The sequence below is a fragment of the Kwoniella dendrophila genome, chromosome 1 (assembly GCF_036810415.1).
Source record: "Kwoniella dendrophila CBS 6074 chromosome 1, complete sequence".
Lineage (NCBI taxonomy): Eukaryota > Fungi > Basidiomycota > Tremellomycetes > Tremellales > Cryptococcaceae > Kwoniella > Kwoniella dendrophila.
Window position 1 is genome coordinate 3,980,439 of NC_089476.1, and position 25,342 is coordinate 4,005,780.

General features: G+C 41.9%; 10 protein-coding genes across 10 annotated transcripts; 4 read left to right on the top strand and 6 right to left on the bottom strand.

Annotated features, from left to right (window-relative positions):
* Positions 1-19: 19 nt before the first annotated feature.
* Positions 20-2,049, bottom strand: L201_001422 (uncharacterized protein; the record flags this gene model as incomplete). The annotated part of the gene is made up of 10 exons (XM_066217211.1): positions 20-275; positions 337-495; positions 558-631; positions 686-831; positions 893-913; positions 977-1,061; positions 1,117-1,251; positions 1,302-1,478; positions 1,541-1,836; positions 1,887-2,049. The coding sequence occupies 10 exons, from the start codon at positions 2,047-2,049 to the stop codon at positions 20-22; spliced, it is 1,512 nt and encodes a 503-aa protein (XP_066073308.1).
* A 1,090-nt stretch (positions 2,050-3,139) lies between these two features.
* L201_001423 (uncharacterized protein) lies at positions 3,140-4,102 on the top strand (the record flags this gene model as incomplete). Its single annotated transcript, XM_066217212.1, has 3 exons — positions 3,140-3,220; positions 3,273-3,611; positions 3,668-4,102. The coding sequence occupies 3 exons, from the start codon at positions 3,140-3,142 to the stop codon at positions 4,100-4,102; spliced, it is 855 nt and encodes a 284-aa protein (XP_066073309.1).
* Positions 4,103-4,531: 429 nt separating this feature from the next.
* L201_001424 (uncharacterized protein) lies at positions 4,532-6,960 on the bottom strand (the record flags this gene model as incomplete). The annotated part of the gene is made up of 16 exons (XM_066217213.1): positions 4,532-4,620; positions 4,673-4,782; positions 4,854-4,935; positions 4,999-5,117; positions 5,176-5,304; positions 5,364-5,540; positions 5,595-5,695; positions 5,762-5,918; positions 5,976-6,043; positions 6,093-6,226; positions 6,280-6,297; positions 6,366-6,381; positions 6,436-6,548; positions 6,606-6,667; positions 6,725-6,856; positions 6,914-6,960. The coding sequence occupies 16 exons, from the start codon at positions 6,958-6,960 to the stop codon at positions 4,532-4,534; spliced, it is 1,554 nt and encodes a 517-aa protein (XP_066073310.1).
* Positions 6,961-7,791: 831 nt separating this feature from the next.
* Positions 7,792-10,207, top strand: L201_001425 (uncharacterized protein; the record flags this gene model as incomplete). The annotated part of the gene is made up of 14 exons (XM_066217214.1): positions 7,792-8,164; positions 8,218-8,317; positions 8,380-8,447; positions 8,497-8,563; positions 8,618-8,694; positions 8,756-8,877; positions 8,928-9,001; positions 9,072-9,114; positions 9,174-9,281; positions 9,330-9,485; positions 9,537-9,661; positions 9,723-9,892; positions 9,952-10,004; positions 10,067-10,207. The coding sequence occupies 14 exons, from the start codon at positions 7,792-7,794 to the stop codon at positions 10,205-10,207; spliced, it is 1,677 nt and encodes a 558-aa protein (XP_066073311.1).
* Positions 10,208-10,521: 314 nt separating this feature from the next.
* L201_001426 (uncharacterized protein) lies at positions 10,522-13,310 on the top strand (the record flags this gene model as incomplete). The annotated part of the gene is made up of 18 exons (XM_066217215.1): positions 10,522-10,555; positions 10,616-10,628; positions 10,695-10,731; positions 10,789-10,861; positions 10,922-10,994; positions 11,055-11,309; positions 11,361-11,484; positions 11,700-11,716; positions 11,775-11,786; positions 11,846-11,989; positions 12,054-12,168; positions 12,216-12,292; positions 12,456-12,600; positions 12,651-12,773; positions 12,827-12,858; positions 12,911-12,981; positions 13,039-13,114; positions 13,166-13,310. The coding sequence occupies 18 exons, from the start codon at positions 10,522-10,524 to the stop codon at positions 13,308-13,310; spliced, it is 1,566 nt and encodes a 521-aa protein (XP_066073312.1).
* A 473-nt stretch (positions 13,311-13,783) lies between these two features.
* Positions 13,784-15,401, bottom strand: L201_001427 (uncharacterized protein; the record flags this gene model as incomplete). Its single annotated transcript, XM_066217216.1, has 11 exons — positions 13,784-13,849; positions 13,915-14,014; positions 14,067-14,340; positions 14,393-14,562; positions 14,625-14,642; positions 14,703-14,765; positions 14,817-14,908; positions 14,969-14,982; positions 15,153-15,181; positions 15,237-15,342; positions 15,392-15,401. 11 exons carry the CDS (start codon positions 15,399-15,401, stop codon positions 13,784-13,786), a joined length of 942 nt encoding a protein of 313 aa, XP_066073313.1.
* Positions 15,402-15,876: 475 nt separating this feature from the next.
* On the bottom strand, positions 15,877-16,876 carry L201_001428 (uncharacterized protein; the record flags this gene model as incomplete). Its single annotated transcript, XM_066217217.1, has 2 exons — positions 15,877-16,748; positions 16,810-16,876. 2 exons carry the CDS (start codon positions 16,874-16,876, stop codon positions 15,877-15,879), a joined length of 939 nt encoding a protein of 312 aa, XP_066073314.1.
* A 1,861-nt stretch (positions 16,877-18,737) lies between these two features.
* On the top strand, positions 18,738-19,328 carry L201_001429 (uncharacterized protein; the record flags this gene model as incomplete). The annotated part of the gene is made up of 4 exons (XM_066217218.1): positions 18,738-18,812; positions 18,960-19,066; positions 19,119-19,165; positions 19,225-19,328. 4 exons carry the CDS (start codon positions 18,738-18,740, stop codon positions 19,326-19,328), a joined length of 333 nt encoding a protein of 110 aa, XP_066073315.1.
* Positions 19,329-19,550: 222 nt separating this feature from the next.
* L201_001430 (uncharacterized protein) lies at positions 19,551-21,018 on the bottom strand (the record flags this gene model as incomplete). Its single annotated transcript, XM_066217219.1, has 5 exons — positions 19,551-20,198; positions 20,263-20,408; positions 20,479-20,642; positions 20,712-20,882; positions 20,954-21,018. The coding sequence occupies 5 exons, from the start codon at positions 21,016-21,018 to the stop codon at positions 19,551-19,553; spliced, it is 1,194 nt and encodes a 397-aa protein (XP_066073316.1).
* Positions 21,019-21,872: 854 nt separating this feature from the next.
* L201_001431 (uncharacterized protein) lies at positions 21,873-24,208 on the bottom strand (the record flags this gene model as incomplete). Its single annotated transcript, XM_066217220.1, has 10 exons — positions 21,873-22,101; positions 22,190-22,492; positions 22,548-22,796; positions 22,856-23,049; positions 23,114-23,197; positions 23,252-23,366; positions 23,428-23,483; positions 23,573-23,648; positions 23,703-23,937; positions 24,001-24,208. 10 exons carry the CDS (start codon positions 24,206-24,208, stop codon positions 21,873-21,875), a joined length of 1,749 nt encoding a protein of 582 aa, XP_066073317.1.
* Between the last annotated feature and the right edge of the window lie 1,134 nt (positions 24,209-25,342).

Sequence of the window (25,342 nt, forward strand, 5' to 3'; positions counted from 1 at the left end):
CAAATACAGGATATGACAATTAAAAATTGATCCAAGGGATTTGGAAAATCATACTATCTTTATTGACTTCCATGTTCATTTGTCTATATGCCATCATTTCTGACATACCATTATCACTACCGGAGGAACCGACAGACATTGTTGGAGCAGACGAGACTTCTGTAGTCTCCAATTCATGTCGAAGGTGTTCCACCTGTTCAAGTAGAATAACTCTGAAATCCACCTTATCCTTATGATCCTCTTCATGACTAGCGATAGTCAACAAGGTCGAAACGCTAACAAAATATAATCCGGTCAGTCAACGAATTCTAAGCTAAAAAACATGTAATCACTCACAAAGCTTCTTTCATATAAGCGAAAGAGAAATTACCGGTTCTATCTGCAAATTCATCTAAAAGTGAATCAGGGAAATTGATGTCTAAGTTGTCTCTCAATCTATCTTGCCACCATATAGCGTAATCTCTTCGTTGATCTCTTGACGGATTTGGGAATGTACTGGGAACAAAGTATCGTTAGTACGGTCATTTGATGAGATTGACGGGTCAAGTATGACTTACTACTTTCTATCAAATCTTGATGGTCTACTGGATAATGCAGGATCAAGTCGATCAAAGTGATTGGTTGTACCGATCTGCCTCAACGAATCAGCTTTATCACCTCAATGCATCAGGTTAAGCCAGCTTACCAACAATAAACCATCATTATCTTCTAAACCATCTACCTCGTTTAAGAAGAAGGATCTGTTCATGTCTGTGATCAATGAATCTAGATCTTCAAGTATCAAAACACATGGAGCTTCTGCTCGAGCTCTTGCGAATATATCACGAATTCCTATTCACAGAAATATTAGCGTATGTTCTGTCAAAGAAGCTCTCTGCGGTCCTGAACGCACCCATTTCATCACCTCCCCATGCTATCATAACCATCACAAATAAGCATTGGGGTCATCCCTTCAACTTTTACACATGCCACTCACAATGGAAAGATTTGACATATAAAGTTGGTACTTTTACTTCTTTCATCAAAGCTTTCAAACTAATAGTCTTTCCATTACCAGGTGGCTGTATAGATTCTCCCTTAGCAAGATACCGATCCTGATCGTTGAAATTGACTCACCCCAAGGAAAATGAGTCCTCTCTTCCAAGGTACGCCTAGATCTTTATAGATCTTTTCAGACTTGTAAAATGATCTATAGTCGGATTGAAGAGCGTTCTTGAACGTATCATTAAGGACAACGTCGTCCCAAGATGCCTAATGAAAGGTGTTAACACTGCTTAGAAAGCATAAGGCATGTGACTGACCTTCTGCACAGATTCATAAAGAGCTTTATCCGGTCTCCATCCACCTTGTTCAAACACCCATACCACATCACTAAAAGTTGAACAATAATCAGAACATGATCTAACGAAATCTTCAGCCGCTTTAGGTTCATCAGTAATGATATGCCATTGTGTGACTTGTCTATAGGATTCTGCCCACTAAATCCATCCAGTCGTTTAGCGTGATGGAAGATAGCAAATTTGCGAAAAAGCCAACTTACAGTAGCTACAATAACTTTAAATTCTTTATCTTTCCAAGCAACATCCCATCCTCCAAATACAACTCTTTCTGTTACTTTGCCTGCACCCTCTTTCCTTCTGAGAGGTTTTTGGAATATAACTCTTTTGATTGACTGTATATCTTCTACTTCACGAATAGCGATTGATTCAGATGATCCAGCTGCATATCGGAATATGTCGAAAAAAAAATCTTGGGTAGCAACTATAGTGGATTTGGGATATAAGGCAGAAATCTGCGTTTGCAAGTATACATCCGTTCCAGAACGTGATGCAGAGACTACGTATCAGGTCAGAAAACAGTCTGTCAAGTTACACAAACACACTCACAGTGATCTATGAATAGTTCGAAAGGGTTATTGCGATGTTTTGCAGCTGATACAGTATCATCTAATCCCCACGCAATTTGCTGATCATCTTGAGTGAAAGCGGACAAGGCGACTTTGCCTGCCAAAATGGCACTGAGAGCGATTGCGAACGAAGAAACTCTCATATTTGTGCGTAATGATTAAGAAACGCACGGTATACAGAGAGAACAGCAGATACCGTAGACAGGAGCTTTATATATGACTTTTCTGTTGTCATCCATTCTGCTCTTTTTACATCCTTCATACCTTGTGACTTTACCGCTTTCTTCTCACGCTATAATAGTAAATTACGTCAAATTCACCAAGAAGCTATAAGCTTAATACCGGGTTGTCAAGGTGGTCATAACCGATCCGGACAGTTATACCGCACATTCACATCTCATTCATCTTCGCGTCTTTAGTGTTTGATATGAACTACTGGCAATTGCGATTGCATGAATACGTCCAGACAGGTGGTAAAGTAAGTTGAGACTTGCTTCCCATTGTTGTATCTTATATCTCACCTATACAGATTGTCACGACTTTGCTCAGTTTACGTATCAACATGGGTCTATCAGACTATACTTTGTTTTCGCTCAAGAAACAGAGGAATCGGCTGAAATTTGTTATATGATCCCAAAATTCCACGTTGGTCTGATAATTGTTGAAGGATAGACGTTGATGCCCATCCATGTACCTATCATATGTGACCGAAAAATGAGAATGCAGTACTCAGAAATTCCTTGGTAATTCAGCATAGTCGGACATGTTGTGCCTCGGCCGATCGTCTCTTTCTCAGGTACGGTTGCCAAGCACTCCCTCAATTGCTTTCAAACCTCGTATAGACGCCCAAATAGAAGATTCGTTTGCTATCTGATAAGATGCGGCCGAAATACTAGAGGAAGAATGGGTATCATAGAAGGCAATTCGTCATGCATATACTTCTCTTGGACCTCCCTGTACCCCAAGTTGCAATGCCTGACAGAGAAATTACCTTGCGGATTCTCCCTAAGCTTATCAGATAAAATTGAAATTTGATTTCGGATGCAAAGCGTTATAAGACCATTGGCGGCCGAACATAGCTAAATTCCCACGAGCAGCTGAACAAAGAAGCATTTTTGGCAGAATAACAATTACGATATATAGGCTTATAGTGTTTTCAAATTCCCATTCGATTCTCAAATATTAAATTTTCCTTTTATATAAGCTTATACCTCAAGTGATAACCATTTGATGATGTTATTCCAAACTTTAGTCTTTTCTGCTGCGGCCACCATCGCCACCGCCATTAGTGTTGATCGTCGAGCTGCTATAACTGTAAGTATCTCGCCATAAGGCATAGTATGGGATGAGCTGATTTCGCTTTTAGGACTTCAATGGCACAAGTCCAATCGATTTTAGTTGGCCACCAGGCCGTGAATTTAGTTCAAGTACAGCTACCAAAGCACCTTGTGGTGGATCACCCGCAGGAACAAGAGCAAGCTATCCTCTTTCAGGAGGTGAAATCGCACTCACAACTAAAACATTAGTCGATGGTGTCAATATTTTGTGGACAAACGAAACTGATCCATCAAGATTTCACGCCTTTTCAACTTATACCAATACCCTTTCTGAACTTGGTGCTGGTCACTATTGTCAAGCTGCTCCTGATTTCTCTTCCCTTGGTCTTAAAGCTGGAGACGATGTTACTCTTATGATCATGTACAATGTAAGTTTTTCGACTTCAAAGATTTTAACTTTGACTGACATTCCATAACTGAACAGCTTGATGGCGTTACCGACAATTACTACTACTGCGCCGATGTCAATTTGGTTGCTACAGATGAATTTAAACCCTCCGAGCAATACATGTGCAGTAATCTTACATCAACCATATATGAAGCAAGTAGCGATGACTCGATGAAAGTTGGTCAAACTTCTAGTTCCAGTTCCACAACCTCATCCGATACAACTAGCTCTGAGATTGCTCAACCTTCCGTTACTAGTGGTAATTCATCTTCAAATTCGAGTTCCGGTATCTCAGGTGCAGCCGGTGGTGGGATTGGTGCTGCTGTTACTATTGTTGTCATTGCTGCTCTTGCCGCTGCTGCTTACGTATCAGGATATGTTAGATTCGGAAAGAAAAGACCTGTTGTTCTTGAAGATCATGCTTCTGATTCAACCGGTGTTCCCATCAAAGCCGCTAAATTTCAATTGTAGTGGTCAGATGTACGTATCAATTCTTCCGATGTTGTGTAGATAAATCCATGTGTTTCATCAGTTTATAATATGCTTCCAAGGTATGCAACAAAAATGTTCTCCAGGTCAACGAAGGAAAGTTAATTAGAATATACATAAATGTACTACAGAAGATGATTTCATCTACGTATGCAACCAAACACAGAGTAATATACCCCTTTCTGTACTGCTGATAACGATGCATAGCTCAAGGTATTTTAAGACTATAACTAGATAGATAGCGATATACAGAGTACGAGATATGAACGGAATGAAGTTTTACAGATGATACTCTAGCTTACGTAACCTAGCGCGATTCCTACCATACCACCGCCACAACCTCACCAACCAAGATGTCGAACTAAAAGATCTCGTTTTGCATGACTGACAACGTCGTGCTGATACATTCTTCTATATTGATTCGTGATGGTGATAGTCCCCAGCGTGCAGACTCTTCTCGATGTCATGTGAAGGTAAAATTTGGTCGGCATGTTCACCCTCTGTAATTTAATGGTCAGCCTTGAACGATAACTGTTGAGGTTGCCGACTTACCTTTGGCTAATTGTTCTTCTCGTTGAGTAGCAGAGATAGGAGCAACCTTGGCTCCCGGTACGAACCAGTGGGTCTCTCTAAAATACTTGTCCATCTCCTCCAACGTCCGCCTTTCAACGGGAACAAGGGGTTTTGGATCAGCTCGAAGTGTGCAAGAAGAAGAGATCAAGACTCAACTCACCCTTTGGTTTCGGGGAATAGCACATAGAATGTCAAGGCATTGGTGAAACCACAAACGGTGAACACAAGGTAGTATTTCCAACCTTCAGTAGACGAGAAATTAACTTAAGCCCAATCAAAGAAGCACACTGAAATCATAAACTTACCAAGGTTTTCCCAAGCTTTAGGTGAGACTTGTCCGATCATGAAGTTGGAAATCCAAGCAGCCATACATGTGAGAGCTGTAGCTTTACCTCGAACAGCAGTGTTGAAGATTTCGACGGGGCTAAAGAATTGAGCGGTCAATAACGTGTTATTGTCAATGAACCGATGAGAGCACTCACTAAACCCAAGAAAGAGGTCCGATACAGGCGGAGAAGGCGAAGTTATATACGAAAAGAACGGAGACAAATCCAATACCCTGTCCTCGGGTACCGCCTGAACCACCGGGAGCGAATTGTTTGGCAAGTGCGCTATAAGCCCATCAGCATATTAAAAAGCGACACACTATCTTAAGCTTAACAGCACTCACGTGGCGACAGCGAAACAGGAACCAGCGAGCAAGTTACCAGCGATCAACGGGAATCGTCTTCCCACTCTATCAACTAAAAGAATACAAGCAAGTTCTCCGAATAATGCATTGATATTGTTGAGGGAGTTGATGAGGAGGGCAGTACTTTGGGAGAAACCGACAGATTTGTATACGGTGCTGATCAAAACCGTCAGTCATGTTTCAAATTATGGTTTTATGTGTTATACTCACGCAGCGTAGTATTGGATAGCAGAGACACCAGTCATTTGTACTGAGAATTGGAGAATAATACCGTATAAAACTTTTCGAAGATTGGTTCTATCGCCAAAAATCTAAATGTCATAAAAATTAAGTATGGGTCAAAGCTGAGGATCGAGAATCGAGCGAAGCGAACTTACGAGTGACCAAGATTGGTTTTGAGCAGCCTCTTCTCCTACTTTCTCTCTCATAGTCAAGAACTCTCCTCGAACAAAAGCATCATTCTCGTTTCCACGAGCGTGTAGTCTCGCCAAAGTCCTTAATGCCTCTTCTTCTCGACCTTTAATCATCAACCATCTGTAAATCTACGTCAGCTTGACATGATATTTCAAAGATTATAAATTGTAGACATACCTAGGAGATTCAGGGAGTAAGAAGGATAAAAGCAATAAAGGTACAGCTGGAGCCATTTGGAATCCAAGCTATCATACGGTTAGCATGACCCTTCGGACTTTACACTTATCGACTTACTGGAAGTCTCCATGCAATAGGGTCATTAGGATGTGTCTGTTGTACACCATACGCGATCCAACCAGCAACAATGGCACCGATACCCAAGAAGAATTGGAAGGTTGCAGTAAGCATACCTCGCTTGGACGGATGAGCTAATCAATTAACCCGTTAGCATTGCGTTTTGGCTCGATTCGATTTAACTTACCGATTTCCGACTGATATACTGAAAGGTTCGTTATATAACCTGTTAGCACACGCTCGAACTCCTTTTCAGAATTTTCTGCAACTTACAAGGCGCCAATACACCCTGTATAGTAGTACTGGTCAGCTGATGTATCGCTCAGTCCTGATATCAACTTACCAGCATTCCGATACCCAAACCAGCAAAGAATCGACCAGCGAAGACGGTTTCTTTGTTCATAGCAGCTGTCTGTAAGATACCTCCAATAATGAAAACACCACCAGCAACGGTAACTGGGGAATATATCAGCAAAAAGCTGTTACCGTATTATGTAGAATTCTGAAGCTCACTAGCCATTCTTCTACTGAATTTATCGGCAATGAGAGAAGCAGGAATACTTCCGAAGAAAGCACTACAGATTTTTGTCTTATCAGTACGATTCAACTATGTAGAAGTAGCTTCGACTTACCCTAGCAGCATGGAAGATACAATGAAACCGATATAATTTTCGTCATCGGTGTTAATTGTCTTGACAAAATCGGGGGCTACCAATACATATGATATCACACCCAAATCGTACCCATAAAGGGTTGCTCCCATACTGTCTTGATATGTTAGCGAAAGGCATACAGCCAGTAGTAGAACTGATCATACTCACGCAGCGAAACACGCGCATAGGAATGTGTATACCTTTGGTGGTAACATATTGTCTTTTACTGGATCTTGAATTAGCTTGATACAAAGTTTCAAAAAGATGCCTTGTGATGTTCGAAAGTTGGAGAAGCTGGGACTCCAAATCGATGATAGGGGTCCCTATATATCTTTCAGAGAGAATCAATCTTGTACGATAATGTGATTTCCATGATCAAAACTAGCGGTGCCTGCTCAATTATAACAATGAAAACATCGTAAAAACAGCGATCTATAAGCGTAGAGAGTATCCCGTAATTCCCGCATTATGCACCTTGACTTGAAAAAAAGAATCATTTGTTTTCGTAAATTCTATCATGTGACGGTAGTGGCCGGCACAACTAATTATTCTCGTAAGAATTTCGATGCAGTAGAAAGCCGCATTTGTCAGGTTTCATACGTGAAATGTTTGCAGATTCAACAGAAATGAATGATAAAATAGTCGGCCCTATGTGCCTAGTACCAAGACTAACCGTTCGGCCCGCTATAGTTGTACCGAAAATAGACCAGGAAATAGCACATGCTGTCTCGATTAATTTACCTCATTTGTCAAATCTAGGCTGAAACTTACAATCACGTACTTTTGTCATCTCATCGCGAACGAGCAGATTACACTGAACCTTAGTACTCACATCTTTCTTATAAGCGAAGTAGGGCCGCCTTTCTTGATTAGTTTTACGACGTTGGGATGTCGTTCCGATTGTCGGCAGTAAATCATGTGATAGATAACCGACAGAAATCTGTTGATAATGTCAATAATGTCAACAGCGAATTTTTGAACTGGGTCTTCTTGACTTCAAAGTTGTCTATAACCTCATTCGTTCAACTGCACATAATCATCCAACAATGTCGGTATACAGTCAGCACGCCACAGTGCTACAAGCATTAGAACAACAGCATTGCAAGGTGAACTTCCCAACGAAACCTTCGCATCCTGATAGTCTCCAACCAACACCTCTCAAGCTTGATGTGGACAGATTAGTACACCCCGCTGAACCTCCGATAACCGACAAGCTATACTCTGGATTCTTGGAACATCTTGGAAGGTGTATCTACGGTGGTATTGTCGATAATCCTAAACATCCTAGTCCGTCGAAATTACTAGAAAAGCAAGATAGAGGAGGCGTATCTAAAGGTAGATTAGGCTGGAGGAAAGATGTCATGGGATGTATAGGTAAAAATGGAGAATTGGAAATCCCCTTATTGAGGTGGCCAGGAGGTGAGTAGTCTAGTCAAATTCGACAGCAGTCTAGGTATTGATAGATGATGAAGGCAACTTCGTCTCTAATTATCACTGGCAGGACGGGATTGGACCAGTCGCACAAAGACCCAAGAGGATAGAGCTAGCCTGGTTGAGTGATGAGTCCAATATGTGAGTGCAATGTTAATGATTAGAGAGCATATGAAGATAGGTGTAACTAACTTCTGTTATAGATTTGGAACAGATGAGTACATTGACTATTGTCGAGGGGTGAATAGCGAGCCTTACATCTGTCTGAACAGTGAGTGTAGATCCGGAGGCATACAGACTTAAGCTGATAGCTTGTATAGTGGGTACCGGTACTTTGGAAGAAGCTCTAGCCTGGTTGGAATATTGTAATGGAACAGGTGACACGCAGTAAGTCAATACACCTTTTAGATATCGTCTTTCTCGCTAACGCGCAACAATCAGCTGGGCTCAGCTTAGGCGTAAGAACACAGGACGAAAAGAGCCTCATGCTGTCAAGTACTGGGGTTTGGGTAATGAAAGTGAGTTTACTGGTGGTAGAGAGACTTTCAAGTTGGGGTGTAAGCTGATATCATTGTGTAGTGTGGGGACCTTGGCAGGTTGGCAATTTACTCCCTTCAGAGTATGCTCGAAAAGCTCGACAGTGGGCACATGCTCTCAAGCTGGTAGACCCAACTATCCAGCTGGTATCCTGTGGAGAGACAGTAAGTGCATAGACCGTATCAGACGAGATAGTTACTGATGGGCTTTGTAGGGGGCATCCGAATGGGATAGAGAGGTCATTCAGGCTGTTTTACCATGGGCAGATATGCATTCGATCCATTACTAGTGAGTTCAAGCATAGCTGAATAGCTAGCTAACTTTGTAGTACAATGCTTGGCCATGAAAAAATGTCAAGCGTTCCAGGGTTTGATTACGAGAAGAATGTTTTTGGTGCGGTAGTAAGTCAAAACTGCTTGTAGGTACCAATATACGATGTTAATTAAAATCGTGTATGTAGGCCGCGGAAAAGCATATTGAGATATGTAAATCTTTGATTGATATGGCAAATATCGGTCGAACCCTAGAACGTGCACCAGCTAGGGAGATGAAAATCTGCTTTGATGAGGTGAGTAGTTGATGAAACACTCATAGACTTTAGCTGACTTGTTGCCAGTGGAATGTTTGGGATGACGTCAAAGCTCCTGGATCCAATGGTCTTGAACAGACTTACGATTATACCGATATGTTAGGCTTTTGTGCATGGTTAAATGTACTGGTGAGGAAACATAAAGATATCGGAATTGCATGTTTGGCACAATCAGTCAATGTAGTATGTTTATCCAGAAATGGGTGATTCGCATAAAAGCTGATAATTATCAAGATCTCACCACTTATGACACGCCCAGATGGTATCCTTCGTCAAACCCTTTACTATCCTCTTGAGTTGTTTAGCAGATATATGAAGAACGGTCATCTCCTTCAGTTACCTTCGTTCCCTGATGTATAGTAAGTCTGATCAAAGATTGTGTCCATCTGGAAGTTGGAATACAGAGCTGATATCTAGTAGTACTGGCCCAACATATCCGGTTTACATACAACAAGGAGGTTACAAACCTTCCTACGTTGATAGTGTTGCTGTTCTGGTTGAAACTCCAAATGGCTGCAGTATCAGGTTGAGTGTCTTAAATCGACATCCTACGGCAGAATGGAAAGCGGATGTGACTTTTCTAGGCTTTGGTGAGTTATCTCGCGGATCACATCTGTAACAACAAGCACTTACTGATTGGTTTTCATAGAGGTCGAACGCGTAACAGTCTATGATATCTATTCTGATGATCTAAAAGCTACTGTAAGTAGAGCTTCCAATTTATAGTAAAGACTACATGAAAGCTGATTCATTGGATTCGATAGAACACCTTTGAAAATTCCCATAATGTTGTACCAGCGAAATCAGAGTATAGTGGATCTGAGTGGAAAGAAAAGCACGGTGAAGGTTATTCAATCAGAAAGCATTCTTGGGTATTCTTCATATTTGATGGTATCAAGCATTGATTGGTTGTCCTGTACTTTAAGTGAGATAGAATAGACAAACACGGATAGAAATGCATGCATATCTTTGGGTTACTCTGTTCATACATTCTGTTTACATGCTGTACTCACCCATATACAAGTTATATAAATAACCTAACCCTCTTCACTGAATTACGTGATCGTTTCCCCATCTCGGCGTACTCGGCTTAAAACAACATACGTAGTGGGTAACTCGGTCTTAATTACTCTGTATTTGTTTACAACTATCATAACCTTGCAGTAAAATTGAATTCGTTATTATTCTCCTTTCAAATATAGGCAGACAAGCCCAAATTATGGCTCCCAGTGCACCACCTGCACCAGATAGAAGTGAGTGCATGTAACACAGATAAGCTGATTGATCGTCTGCTGACTCTCAGATGACGACAGGACCACTTGCCAAGTAAGATCTAGATATCTCCACAGGGGAATTCCAGATGAGGTCAGAGTACTGATAAGCAATCTTCAGAGGTTCAGCATGTGAAGGATGCAAATCGAGGAAAGTTGTGAGTCGTCATCATGGTCATCCTTCATTTGGGTAGACTGGTCTGAAACATTAGTAGCGGTGTGGAGCAGAGAAACCCACATGTCTGAATTGTGCAAAGCATGGCAAGATATGTGAATATCCTCAGCCAAGTAAGTCTTTGATATCGCTTTTCTCCTTGATAATAGTCTAACGTCCACCCTTCTCATCAGAAAAGCGTAATAGACCTAGGACACCCTCAACAAATGACCAAACATCGCAAAATGATGTGATAGATCCCATGAAGTCAGTACTTTCCGCTTGCAACGCTATCCCATCTCTGACGCTACTATCATAAAATGATAGCTATGAACCACAGTTCTCACCTTCGAACTTAGCACAAGTGCCTGTTACGTCCACTGAAAACAACAATCAACCAATCCACCATGAAACAAATTCTATATTTCCGATACAATCTTTCCACCCTTCTGCTGGGACCGAAGGCGATCAACCAATGCCGGAGATGGACTTTTCGTGGTTGATCGACCTCCCAGGGATTGTCAATTCAGACGGACAAGAACAAGTTCTGCCAGATTTTGATGAACAAGCTAAGGACCATAGGTGAGTTGTTATCATAAATTGGATTGTTTCCCGCCTGACAACCCTGCGCAGTCTTTGGTTATACTTTAGCAATCAGACAGCAACCGGATTAGAAATGAATATAGCTCGCTTCTACAAAAGGATTAATTCACCTGATCCAGCTCATAAACCACATGCTGCTCTTCTCAATGCGATGGTGAGTTCAGGGAAAGTCTTATCGTAGCTGATGTTTGCAGTATCTCACCATCTGTCGAGCGTCTCCAATCGAAGCTGTCCGCCGAAGGGAAGACACATTTTTCAATGAAGCAGAAATGGGTATCCACGCCTCCTTAAAAGACCCCTCCAATATGGTTCCATATATGTTAGATCTTATGAGAGCAGCTACGTTACTATCGGAATGGTTATGGACAGAGTTTAGGGAAGCGGAAGTGAGTGACACCTACTTCGGATTCAAGCTGACAAATACAAGGCTGTCGTTATGACTAGTATTGCTTGTCGGTAAGCACCATTCGCATTTTCCTCGCAAATCTTGCATACTGCTAAATCATTGTCATTAGATTCGCCGAAGCATCTTGTTTCGATCGACTTCCAGCTACTCTACCTTCCGTACCACCTGGAAGACCTCAACTTAGACGTTTTCGCAAACCCATTGGTGGTTATCCAGGGGACATAGTAGAGCTTGCGGATAGTATATATGCTTTGTAAGTGCTAAGATATTTTATTTTATCCTTCTTACCTACAGCCAGCTGATCTTTTGGCGGACAGCTGGTCAGTCGTTATGCTAGACCTGTGTGCCGCAGTAGCCACTGGTATTCCAGCTCATTTCGATCCCCTAAAGATACGCACACCTCTCCCGAAGTCCTGGAGTGCATACGTAGAAGTGAGTGCGATTGCGAGGGGTTTTGTACAAGCTGACACCTTGTGAAGCCATCAGCACAGCTGGAAAGATATATATCCGATCTCCTCCAGGAATCCACTGAACCGGTACCTGACCAATGCAACTTGTGAGTCTCCAAAGCTCGACTGTCGCTCACTTGAAAGTGCATATATCGTTCAGGCTATGGTTCTACTTCATTACGCACATCAACGCGTCCTAGATAATAACGATGCGCAAGAGAGCCGACTATCATCCAGTACTCCCGTCTCCTTTCCGCCCAACATCCTTAGCCCAGGAAACTCACCAGCAGGAGCAGAATCGACTTTGTTAAATAAGACTATAGAGCGTTTCGCTCAACAGATACCGCCTCAGCTCAAAACCATGCATATGGTGGTCGAGGGAGAAAAGGTTCTGTCCACATCTGCGATAACACTGGTAGGTTTCGCCTTTCCCAAAAGAAACCATAATGCTGACCAAAACTCAAGCATTTCATTGTATGCGGAGCTCGGATTTATGCTGCCGATACCAATAGCTATGACATGCCTAACGATGCAGCAGTGTACCAAGTGCGACGTATGGTCGATACCATCAGGTCCATGGGTCCTCTAGTGAGCTCAGTTATATCGTCGGGGCCTTCACCTCTGACCTTTTCGATACTTAGGACCTCGCCATGATGAGTGTCTCAATTTACATGTGAGTATATTTTGTACCAATGCGGTGCTTGTAGTGCTAAAAACTGAAGTAGTTTATGGGTTCTTGGTGCCTTACTGCTCATGCGTGAAGTGAAACGTTTGAACAGGCTGGGAGAGACAATTGGTCAGTCGTTCTCAAGAACATCTTAAAGCTGAAACATGTTCTGACAGTGATCAACAGCTGTCGCTGCTTTAGAAGCCGATGTGGACTTTATCATTGGAACGTTGACCATGCTTAGTATCCGATCGCCTTTACTGTAAGTTCGGAGACATGTATGAATAGCCTTAACTGATCGAGAAAACGACAGGCAAGGCGAGGTTCAAGGTCTAATAGAGTCAAAATTTACACCTCCCAGTGACGTCGACCCAGAAGAAGACGCAATGCGTCTTGGTATGGATTACACGCCGGTTTCTTTTGTCAGCTTCAATAGTCAAAATCCTTCATCTAGCTAAAGAGTAATAACAAACGGAACAATGTCTACCTACATATCCCTGAAAGCAAACCAGTGCATTGCAAAAGGAACCACCCGTAGATTACATTCGCATGCCTTGCAGAATTTTTAGGCATACTCCATTGTCGCCGGTTCCGGACATAATGACATAAATCGTTTAGATGGAGGAAGTGCAGGTGGTATCTGGGCCGAACTCGTGTCAAGGGATCAGTTTCAAGATCGTCAAGAATGAACAAGCTATCTTTCGGCCTTTGATTGGCAAAAACAAAGATGGCAAAAAATGTATTATCAAATTCGCCAAATCCAAATAGTGCGCAACTTGCAGTGATATGTGGACCAACAAAACGCATGCATACATATGCATTGCTTTTCAAAATATCTCTCAAATTTTTTTTGCCTTTTGCTACGTATTGTTTACTTCATAGCTACTATTTTAGCTGAGTTTTTAACGATAATTTCAAAAAATTGATTTTTTCAGAACAATGCTCGACCATCTATCAACCCAGGATGAATGATAATATATACCACAAGAAGAACGAGCTGAACCAATCAATATTCACATATTCACATTAGCTACGATTACACTGCGCGCAATCCAAACTTACCATCAACGAAGCGTCCATGGCGAGAAACAAGTTCTGGTTGGCATATTCACCTGGATGGTCGGGTCCGAATCCAAGCATTTCTATAGCTCGGTATATGGATCTGGCACATCGTTAATATACTGTGTATCCTGAAGTAGACGAATCTCACTTACCTGGCGGAAACAAGTAAATTGCAAATTAAGAGTGACCATTCACCCAAAACAATCCGTTTTCTGCTTGGTAAGGGATTGGTATAAGGCTCTTTCGGCTCCACAAAAGAGGTAAGAGTGGACACGGGAGTTGCCTGTGGTGACGTTTGTTTGCTAGATCGACGTTTGATGAACCTAGTCCATCCTAGAAGATTGATGGATCTCCGAGCTACTATGTCTTTTTTGTACCGCCAAGCGAATTCAAGGAATAAACCGGAAAAGATAACAGTGACGGCGACTATAAAACCAGTTTTAGTACTGACCACATGCTTTTGCGATTGATATCTCACTTTGAGCAATGACACCTATGGCCATAATATGCAAACCATTCTTCATATCGGTATCAGTAACAGCTTGACCGACGATTCCACCTCCTATACATTGTATCAACAAACAAACGAAATCTGCAAAAGTGAACATCTTTGAGAAGGAAGCGGCAGTAATAGAGCTGTAACGAGATCTATGGAGTGATATTATCAGCTGGTGCGTCTCATAATGCTTCTCTATCTTTCTCAAACTCACCCAGTACTTCTAACAAGACTATCGGTAACAACCTTATATTAGTAAAAAACGAACGAAAAAAACCTTGAATAAGCTTACCTGCCAAGCAAGATGTAATTAGCTGCTGAGAAGAATGTTGGAGCGATGATCAAGCAAACGATTCTGCAAAATGTTATCAGTTTCTGCTGAATGAACACACTTAGTGATACTCACTGCATGATGAAACTATTTGTATTCTCATCCCAGTGTCCACCATCAGCTGGTTGCCAAAAAGCAGTTTTGGCACTCCAATAACGACCACCCCACTTTTGACGAAAAATTCAGCATGAACCGCTTCCTCGTAATACCGAGATAAAATCACCTACTCCGATAGATTCCACTACATATAACCAGAAAGGAGATAAGCTATCAAACTTGTAAAGCTTGAATGATTCACCTACAAGCAGCTCCTGCGCAAAGAGTGTATAATGTCCACCATTTCCGCCAATAAATTCCGAGGAGTACATGTAATGCTGAATATTAGCTTTCTTCCATATCTTCTCAACTTACCAGTCACTGTACAGAATAAAGACAAGAAGCTGATCACGGTATGTTAGTGAAGACGAGCTTTCTATTCTGTGTTCAATAGCTCACATATAAGTCGATGTTTCGTTTACCAAGTAGTAGTAATTTGCATATTCTATCTTGCCTGAGAAAAGATTTGGGGAGTTGACTTGGTGATTACAACTGGCATTTAAACCTGGCAATGATACATAAGCGATGTTCGAGTTTGAAAAAGCTTAACTTACAAGTTTCCATTATGCAGTGTTTGGTCTAACTAGGTCTGATCATGGAGATGAGGGAGTTTTTCCAGCTCATCACCCACGATATGTGACCCTATATATACCTTTCATGGCGAGGATATCTTTCGGCAGTCTTGTGAGAATCGTTCGTGAAGACCGAGACAGCACAGCCTGCTATAAATTCAATAAATCTAGCATAGGAGTATCTCGAAGATAAGACTTGCATAAGGTTACTATCGCTTCTTACTCGGCCTAGGTCTAATACTGACCCTACGTGACAATCGGGCACGACTACAGATTTCGGCTTTGCATGACGAGAGTAGTGTTGGTTCTTGGTGACGAGATGGAATAGTAAATCACATAATGCCGAGAATCGAAAACGCCTGAGACCGAATCATGCAGCAACACCGAGATTGCGGTCTTGTAGATCACGTTGTGCGTGGGAGTATGCATACAACTGTGAGATCTCTTACTGTACAATTAATGCATATCTAAATTACACAGGCGCCATCTATATGTTTAATTGGGTATCTATCTATAAAATCTTCATTATCTCCTATACACCCTTTATCCGTGTGATCATCCAGTTCAGCAAAACAAGCGCACAATCCCGCTGTTTGTAACCAATGATTTGTTATTTGAGCCTTTAAATTACCTAAATGTATACCTACAGGTCGCATGAAACCGGTGTTGGACTTGGGCATTGAAACCATATGTGGTATGTTTATGGATGGGAAGAGATCTGCAGTATCCAGTTCACCCTTCTGCACTTGAAGAGAATCAATTGATGCCGAGTAACTTGGGGTAGGTGCCATACCTAAATCATGTAGATCTGACACCACATGTACAGATCTTTCGTATGCCCAAGAACGGATAGCTCCCTCAACGGGAACTCCATTCTTCAGCGGCAAGGGATCACCATTGATATCTTCACCTAATATTGAGTAATATATCGTTAAGCGTATTATATGGTGTACTGACGCGAATGAATCACCACCGGAGCAAGTCGGGATTCCACCTATTATAGGAGATGGTAGACGTGTATGGAGTACGGTTTCGTAGGAATTGTTGGTAGCAGCAGTCAGATTGTTCGAATCTGTAACACCGCTGATAGCTGTCGATGTCATGCCCCTCCATAGATAGTCACAAGCTTTAGGTCGCGGTCTACCAGGCATTTTAAGGTAAGAAGCAGCATGATTTTCTTCTGCAATGGTGTAAATATCCTTAAAAACCGGTTTGTCGAAATTTTGTATAGATGTGCGATCTTTCGGCTCGGTCAGCTGTTGTAGAGTGATATCGTGACTATGAAGGGTCAAGGTGGGTGGTAGATCTTGCAAAATCAGATTGATATCCCATGAAGAACCTAATGAAATCTGTTGAAGAGTTAGATAGATGCTTTTCTTAGCAGATAAAATGAAACTCACCGTAACTCGTTCTGACTTCAATGACAATTGAGCCTTCATACATGGGATTTCTATTTTGTCTTGCCATCTAGACAGTATCATTTCATCTAAAGGGAATTTTGGACCATATACGTGAACAGGTTTAGTGATTAAAGCGGCAACGGGACTACCGCAAATAGGATGCAACAATTGTTTCGATTTACTGCTGAAGACCTTGGATAACCCTCCTCTCGTAAACTTGGACTTGTTTTGAGTGTAACAAGGTGGTCGTTCTGAGAGAACAGCATGAAGAGCGTGTGATACGCGGTCAAAGTGTGTGACGCGAGTATAGGGAATATGGCGAGAGATATTCAATGTGAACTCGAACCTATTTGCAGGTTATCATTATTGGTAAGGCGGGTTCGTCGATTCGTCACATGTATGGTTGACGACTCACTTTGACTGTCCCGCAACTAGCCAAATGTCCTCTTCGATAATAATGCTCTGAAATTGGTGGGTCACTTGCGGTAGACTCCATTTCCCCCCAGCTTCATACCGATTTTCTATACTGATCACGAAAGCAACCTCTAGACCATATATTCGACAGCGGGATGGAGTTTTGACATGCACGCATCCAGAAAGTAGGAGATCACTCGCGGCATCACTGATAGATCAAAGGTAAATAGGAGATTGATATAGCTGGACTTCTAGGTTTATCATTGTGATATTGCGGTTTATTCTAATTGAAATTCGACACTTTCCACGCGGCGTTATATACTTATAGGGAAATCATCATGTAGCAATTATCTAGAAACAACAACTTTCCAAGAACAATGGATAGCTTGTTGTTACATGGTTGAATTCTGTACAACTGTATTGGTGGGAATAAAACGAGTGAGTGAATGGGTGGAATGCCAAGATTGTAATCTGCAGTTGAGCCATTTAAAAGAATTGAAAGAAATAGATTAACCGTTCATCCGAAATTAACAGAAAATGTGGGCCGAAGTTTGTCCGATTGCACTTTCAGTTCCGAAAACCGAAACTAAGTCAGATAGGTATATACACAACACATATTCTGACAGCCAAGCTTATCGCCCGTATCATGATGCCAAGTATAACAATGTATATCTAAGCTGTCACAAGAACGACATACCGTATGAATCAGCCCTAAGACCATTCAATTCTAATGTTGTAACTTCAACCTACCACTAAGCTGGATTCAGTGTGCGGGCGTGCAGGAGGGCGGTATCTGCTTTGGGAGATAGAAACTCGTTGTCCGAATGCTTTAGACTGAGATGATATAGCTAAGTGTAGTCCAGTTAAAGCAGATGTTCATGATTGCCTTTTCAATGTCCTGATTTTTCCAATCAAAGTAAGAATGTGATAGGTAAATGAAGCATCTAAATATCTAAATATCTAAATATCTAAAATATCTAAATCGGGGATAAGTTGTGCACGGACCTCCCCGCCTCGATAATCACCCCACCATACATAATAACATATAAATATGTGTAGCACTCTTTGCTAATTTCGATCAATATACCCTAAGGGTGACCTTTATGAATCTATGTCATGGTCCCACATCCATCGATCTTTTGTCACTTTACGTGATCGGCGATCGCATTGTTTACCTTTCTATTTCATCGTGATCGATACATCATACGGTATCAACAAGCTGCTTTAGGTTAAAATCATAACAGCAACTTGAGCTAAAATATAATGGGCTTACAATATGACGCCAGATGACGCGTTTGTGAGAACATTACTTTTCTGATGTGGTGATCACTACTACTGAATTGGTTTGTTTGGTTCAAGAAACAGTATGACGAAACACAATGACGAGGATGTCTTAGAGCAACACAAAAGGTATATATACCGCAATACCGCTACACGATTCATACCTCTTTCCCTTTATTCCTAAATTTACAACCAAACGAACAATTAAACAAACAACACAACTACTAAACACAATGTCATCTGAACCAGGACACTCATCTGAAGATCACACCAGACTCGACGGTCAACCTGACCGAAGATTCAAAGAAGTGAGTAGATATGTTAATTATGAAATCCACATGCCATCATTCCCTACACTTTCATGTGATTCAGTCCTTCCCAGTTCATCTACCCCTTGTACTACACTGTCGCTCTTTCTATCGAATTTGTACAGCAGCTAACCTGCAGCATCATAGCACGGTGGTGGTTCTCACGGAAACCAAGGTACCGGGTTTGAAGAAGAGGGAGATGGAACCTCTAGATTAGTCACCGAAGGTACCGGTGAAGACACTGGAACCTACAAGTGAGTGTTCCCCTTAATCGAACTCTTTCAATCTGGCTTACATTGGTCATAGACCCAGTGAACACGGTGGACAGAAGAAAGATGGTGGAAGTGACAACCGTAAGTAACACATATTATATTCTACCATGAAAGCCTTTCTGACTTCATTCATGTCGCAGGAGTTAGTTCCGAACATGGTTTCGGTGGTGATAGAGAACGAGCTCAAGAAGCCGGTCAAAAAGGTGGTTCCGCCAGTTACGATAACGGTGGCTTAACTCAATAATTTGTATTTGTAAGGTGTAATAAGTAATTGATGTATCCCGTGAGAAGCAAACCATTTCCTTTGGCAGATGTCATACCAATTATGAGATATTGGTCAATCACACTTGCTCACAACGTTGGTCGCGTTTTATGCTCAACAGCAGTTGCACCTTCTGTCCTGACATTCCTGAGCATTCACTTAAGTCTCGCACGAAACAACATAAAGATAATGCGTGCTATGATTTTATTCTATACCGCGCCATGTAAACCCACTTTCGACTTCGACTATACTAGAAACTGGTAGATCGGTGGAAGATGTACCAAAAAGCAACTTGTATTCTCCATCTACAACACTCCATCGACCTTCACCTCCAAGTTGAGTTTCCCAATAACTAAATGCACCTCTATCTAAGGAAATCTTTGCCATCTTTGTCTCTCCCGGTTGTAGGTACACTTTACTGAATCCTCCTAGCTCGTAAGCAGGTCTTGGTACTGGACATGAGGGAGCAGCGATATAACATTGGACAACTTCACCCGCTGCTACTTTGCCGGTATTTGTAACTGGAATTTCTATGGCAACGTTTATCGTTTGTTCCGTAGTGGAAATGTCAACAATCGGTTTGGATGCCTCGCCAAGTTGGAATGTAGTGTAAGAAAGGCCAAAGCCAAAGCTGCCGATAACTGGAAGAGTGGGTCGAGTGACAAAGTGACGGTACCCTACAAAAACATCTTCATTGTAGAATGAAATGCCTTTTTTACCAGGGAAGAAAGGATGAGAAGGGAAGTCCTCCAATTGTTCTGGGAATGTGAGTGGGAGTTTGGACGACGGATTATGTTCACCGAATAGAACGGAGGCGAGACCATTTCCTTGATCATTACCGCCGAAGAATGCCTAGAAATGGTTGTGATTTAACGTCGACTCATGACTATTATAAAAAGGTTTTCAAAAAAGTTACCTGTATCCCTGAAGTCGCTTGATCTATCCAAGGCATCTCACGTTGCACTCCACTTTTTACCACAACATTTGAATTAGAATTGGCTTTTAATACTCGAGAGATCATATCATCAACGCCAGGTGGAAGACGCATCTGAGCTCGATCAACTTTGGACACGAATTGGTTTTATTAGACTACTTGTGCATCTTACGGATGACATGGGGAATGATCACTTACATCCTTCTTCAGCGTAATCTGACGTTAATCCCGCAGTCAAGATGACAGCCTCACTTCTAGCTGCAAGATCAACAGCATCTTGTACCAATTTTCCAATGGCGGAAGCTTCTTCCAACCTCCCAATCTGAAAGCCCCGAACAATTGTAAAAACAATTGTAAAGAAGCTTAGAAGATTCGTAAGATTAGCGCAAACCAGAAAACCATTATAGTCAAATCACTCACTTTTGCCGTACACTAGGTTATGATTGTTAAAATCGATATGAAGATGGTATTCTTTGTCTTTTTCTAGACGAATAGTACCCTTTTCTTCCCTTGTGCCATTGCCGAAAAAGAGATCTCCATCTAATTGATCTGTAGAATTATCCATCAAAAGTTTGTCATCGATGTACAATGATCCTTCATCACTGCAACATGTAATGAATAAATGGTTAATGGTACGCCTCTTCACAGGAAGCTGCAAGAGGGACTTACTTACACAAGTATTAACCCAAATTCCCAATCCCCAAATTCATCGGGTACAATGATTGTATGTAGTCGCATGTGACAGAAACGAGGTACCTTGTCCCGAGGGAATTCATCGTACTGTAGAAAATTGTGTTGATTAGATATATCGTTCTTAGCCTATGAGAAGAAAAAGCTACTCGCCGTGAGACCTTCTGAAGAATCAGTTGTCGAAGCGAATGAAGAAGATGCTTGAGGTTCTTTCTGGGATGTTCTCGATAGAATTGAAAGTTATTTTCGATTCGCCTATAATAAACTGCTACCAACATGTTCCATCTTAACTTAATCTCATGCAATACCTCTAATCAAAAGTCCCTTTTTAGATGACATGTTGTTGGACCAGGTGTTTCGAAGTTGGATCCAGCCTTCACCGCTTCAAAGGTAACATATGTTCCGCACAGGAGAAACCGCGTAATTGAGAATAGCCCAGACTAACGGATTATTAACAATCGTATTGCAGCTGAATGAAGTATGAGAACTCGTGGTTAAATGATTGAAAAAAAGTCGATTATTGCTGATGCCATTTTAGTTGTCCACCTGGAGAAGATGTCATCCTATGGAAATTGAAAAGTCAGCGCTTCGCGCAAGTCAGTTAATTTGAATATTCGAGATATGCCTTATCAGGTCAGTGCACAGTCTAATGTCAATCAGCATAAACGATATGGCTTCGACCTCAACGTCGGCAAATGGATTTCCGCGGCCACTTTGAGATGAAAAGATGGAGGGGCAGCTTTATATGCGCCTGATATTTTTCTAGCCTTGCTCCACTATTTGCATAACCGAGATATCTGAATTATTTCAGGGTATTATATTATAAGGTCGATTTCTCCTTCGTATGACGTCGTTCCATTCCAATATATCCGAGTGATTCTTGTGACATCCCGCTCGACGAATCAGTGGGAATATTGGGTATTGACAGAATTGATGAAGTCAAATTGTTGACTCCTAAAATCGTCCTTGACAACTGATCTACCTTCGGCTTTGAGAAGGATTGTATTTCTCTCTGCTGGACCATTGTATGTGGGCCAAGTAACAAATTGATCAGTGGTGATATTGGTTGAACCGATAATAGCTTTGTCGTCGACAACTTGATTGGGGTTACCTTGGTAGATAAATCGCAACCTACAGGGGGAGAAAGTTAGAAGCGATCTTGTCCAGATTGTATCCGATCATTGTCACCAAGTATACGGATATGATCATCTTCACTTACAAGTATTCCAAATAAGCCTTGCAGAAATTGATGTCTTCTTCGACCCACCACGACTTTCCTTCGGTCGGTCTACCCCTAGTGTAGTTCAATTCGGCACCGTGGAAAATCCCTTGAGCAGGATTAGCACCAACATTCGCAGCTACATGAGCGAATTCGTAGTTCCAGGTTTGAGTGAATCCTTGAGAATGAGTAACATCGAGCCAATTTCGTCGAGCGACTTGGAAGGTGGTATCACCAGCATAAGATGCGGAACGTTTGTAAGTCGAAGTTTTGTTGAAAAGATTATCTCCAGTATTGTAAGGACTAGAGGACAAGTGTAATTGTCAGATCTCAGCTCACATGATCGAACTACACTCACGATCCCTCGGCAGGATTATCGGGATACAGTTCTAAGATCTTTGCAACAGTATCGTTGGAACGAGTGAAAAGTCCACTGCCTTGAACAGATTGGATGAAAGTAGACTCGTTGGTAGCGGATGCAAAGACTGTTCCTTCATCCGTGACATCGCCTACGATGAAAGGTCTTTGGGCGTAACGACCTTGTCCAAGGAGAGCATAAGGTGTTTCAGGAAGGATTTTACCGTCAATGGTTTGACCGATGAGATTTCTGAATGATACAAATGGTCAGGAAAATCGTTTACTGAAAGGTAAAACACACAAACTTACCCTCTATTGAACTCCTTGAACAGCTGGGTATAAGTATCTACGACCTTTTTGGTTTCTACTTTCTGAGCGCATTGGACCTGATTTTCTTGGGTATGAGAACAATTGAGCAGCTCGAAGAATCTGTTCCACGCTTCAGGTTGAACCTCGGCAATTGGTCCTAAAGTGGAAAGAGATGGCGCTCCAGATTGGATGATCTATCGTGTGGTAGTCATCCCAGTCAGAAATCACGGATAAGATATAACAGAGGACATTGCTTACCCCATATTGGAAAAGTTCCAAGTCTGGCTGAAGGTATTGCAAGGATACTTGACTGGCACCAGCAGATTGACCTTGTATCGTGACCTAGAGTGATAGGTATGAGCTATGAATATATCTAAACGATACCACTCAACCTACACGCTTGGGGTCTCCACCGAAAGCTTCTATGTTTTCTTGTACCCATTGAAGAGCTGTCGTTACATCTGTCGCCCCTAAGTTACCTGATCCCGATTTGGCGAATTGAGGTCCTGAGCTGTTGGATGCGACATAACGGCATATCAGTTTGTGCATATTAATTGATTCGAGCAACCCACACAAATCCGAACCCTCCTAATCGATAGTTGAAGGTGACATAGATAACAGGTAAACCCTATAATAGTAGGAAATGAGCTGGAGCCTGAAACGTTATAGAAAGAAAAAAGCGATCATTCAAAAGTCAGGTATATAATGAGTACTCACAAAGGAATTGGCGGTAGGGATCAAATTGACTGGATCACCAGCTTGCGCAGAGCCTGAGAGGAAGCCACCACCGTAGCTACGACAGGTTTGTCAATTACTTCTATGAATGATCAATGAACTTTACACTTACATACTAACCCAAACAGGCAGTCTGTTCTGGGAGGAAGAAGCACCCTTGGGAGTGAAGACGTTGAGGAATAAGCAGTCTTCGGAAGTACCAGCTGCTCCAGCATTGTCCGGAGTTGGAGAATCGGCTCCAAATAGAGAGAGTTGCATACAAGCTTGTCGATAATCGGTACCATTGATAGTTGTGGTATTGTCATAGCTGTACAGTTGCGAGGGTTTCCAACGTAAGTCTTGAACAGCTGATTACCAATGATTTGATTAGACACCACACTTTGTTATCTGAGCAGCAGGAATACACTTACGTGGTTGACCAAATGGAATACCAAGATACGAATCGAAATCTTCTTTCGGTCTGACGATACCTTGTACAGTTACACCTTTTCCGTTCGCAGATTTGGGATAAATAGTAGCGATTGGCGATGAAGCGTTGGCAGTTTCGGGAACTTGGGTTTGCCTCTTGAGCGGTGTTGCCGCAACAAGCGACAGTAAAGCGGCTGAAATCAGAAGCATCTTACTAATAAAGTTATCTTGTCGTAAAGATAAGCGAGGGAGATAAGAAGCCTTCAGAGATAAAACCAGATTGCTGCGGTATATATAACCTATTCTTCAAGCATTGGGTCCGGTCGAATATCGCCGGATCTCTCCGGTGTACCAGCGCCGAGCACATCGGACCGTTAGAGAAGTTGCGTGGAAAGGTTCAGCTAGACCGGATTGACTAGCTAGTCAAAAGGTTCAACTAATGAGTGTCGGCTTGGCGAGAAGCATAATTTCCAGTATCTTCAAGAATCGTTTAGGGTTTCTAAGTGTATTCCTTTGACCGTAAGGGATTGATGAAGAGCAATTGCTTAGCACGATATAGTGATCCGGACCACTGATCTAGCTGGTGTGAAGCACAATAAGACAAAGCGTTGGCTTTTTGAATCATAGCTACCGGTATAGCATAGCTAGTTGGCACGTTGGCTGCAATGGTCGAAACATATGATCAGCTATATTCATTCCGCGCTATCATTCGTATGTCCACACGGAGTGATGGCCAAGCGTCGCTTGGCAAATTTATGATAATAATTCAGTGCTACCCACTCGTGGTGGACCTTAACAACATACCAATGGACCATCCTCCTAATACCTCACAACATTCGTTCTGATCGGTTTATCATCATGGTCATTCTACCCCACCGTGATTGATTATCTACAAAGTTTTGACGAGTCCCTTAGGATTGGATGCCAACAAATACACTCTATCGATTCTGTTTCTTGTAGTTTCCAGAATATATATGTTGTCATGAGCGACCAGATGCTCCGGGAGGGGTACATGCCGGTATACTTTGCAATGATGCTCTGATTGGGGAAGGTGGGATTTTGATGCGGAATAAACCACGATGAATATCGCTAGAAAAGGGTGGAGAATAAGTATCATCAAGTTGAGACTCAACGTCTAGATTGTTTGTATACGACCAGAAGTTGAGCATTGGCTTCTAAGAACCGAGAAACAAGTCAGTGCAAGATGAACAGGTGGGGCGAGTTGGATAAAGGAACAGTTAATGCAGAATGACAAGGAATAAAGAAAAATGATAGACTTTCTATAATGCGATACGAGAGAAAAACGAAATGAGATGTATGATTGCAAGGTAGCGGGGTTAGGGG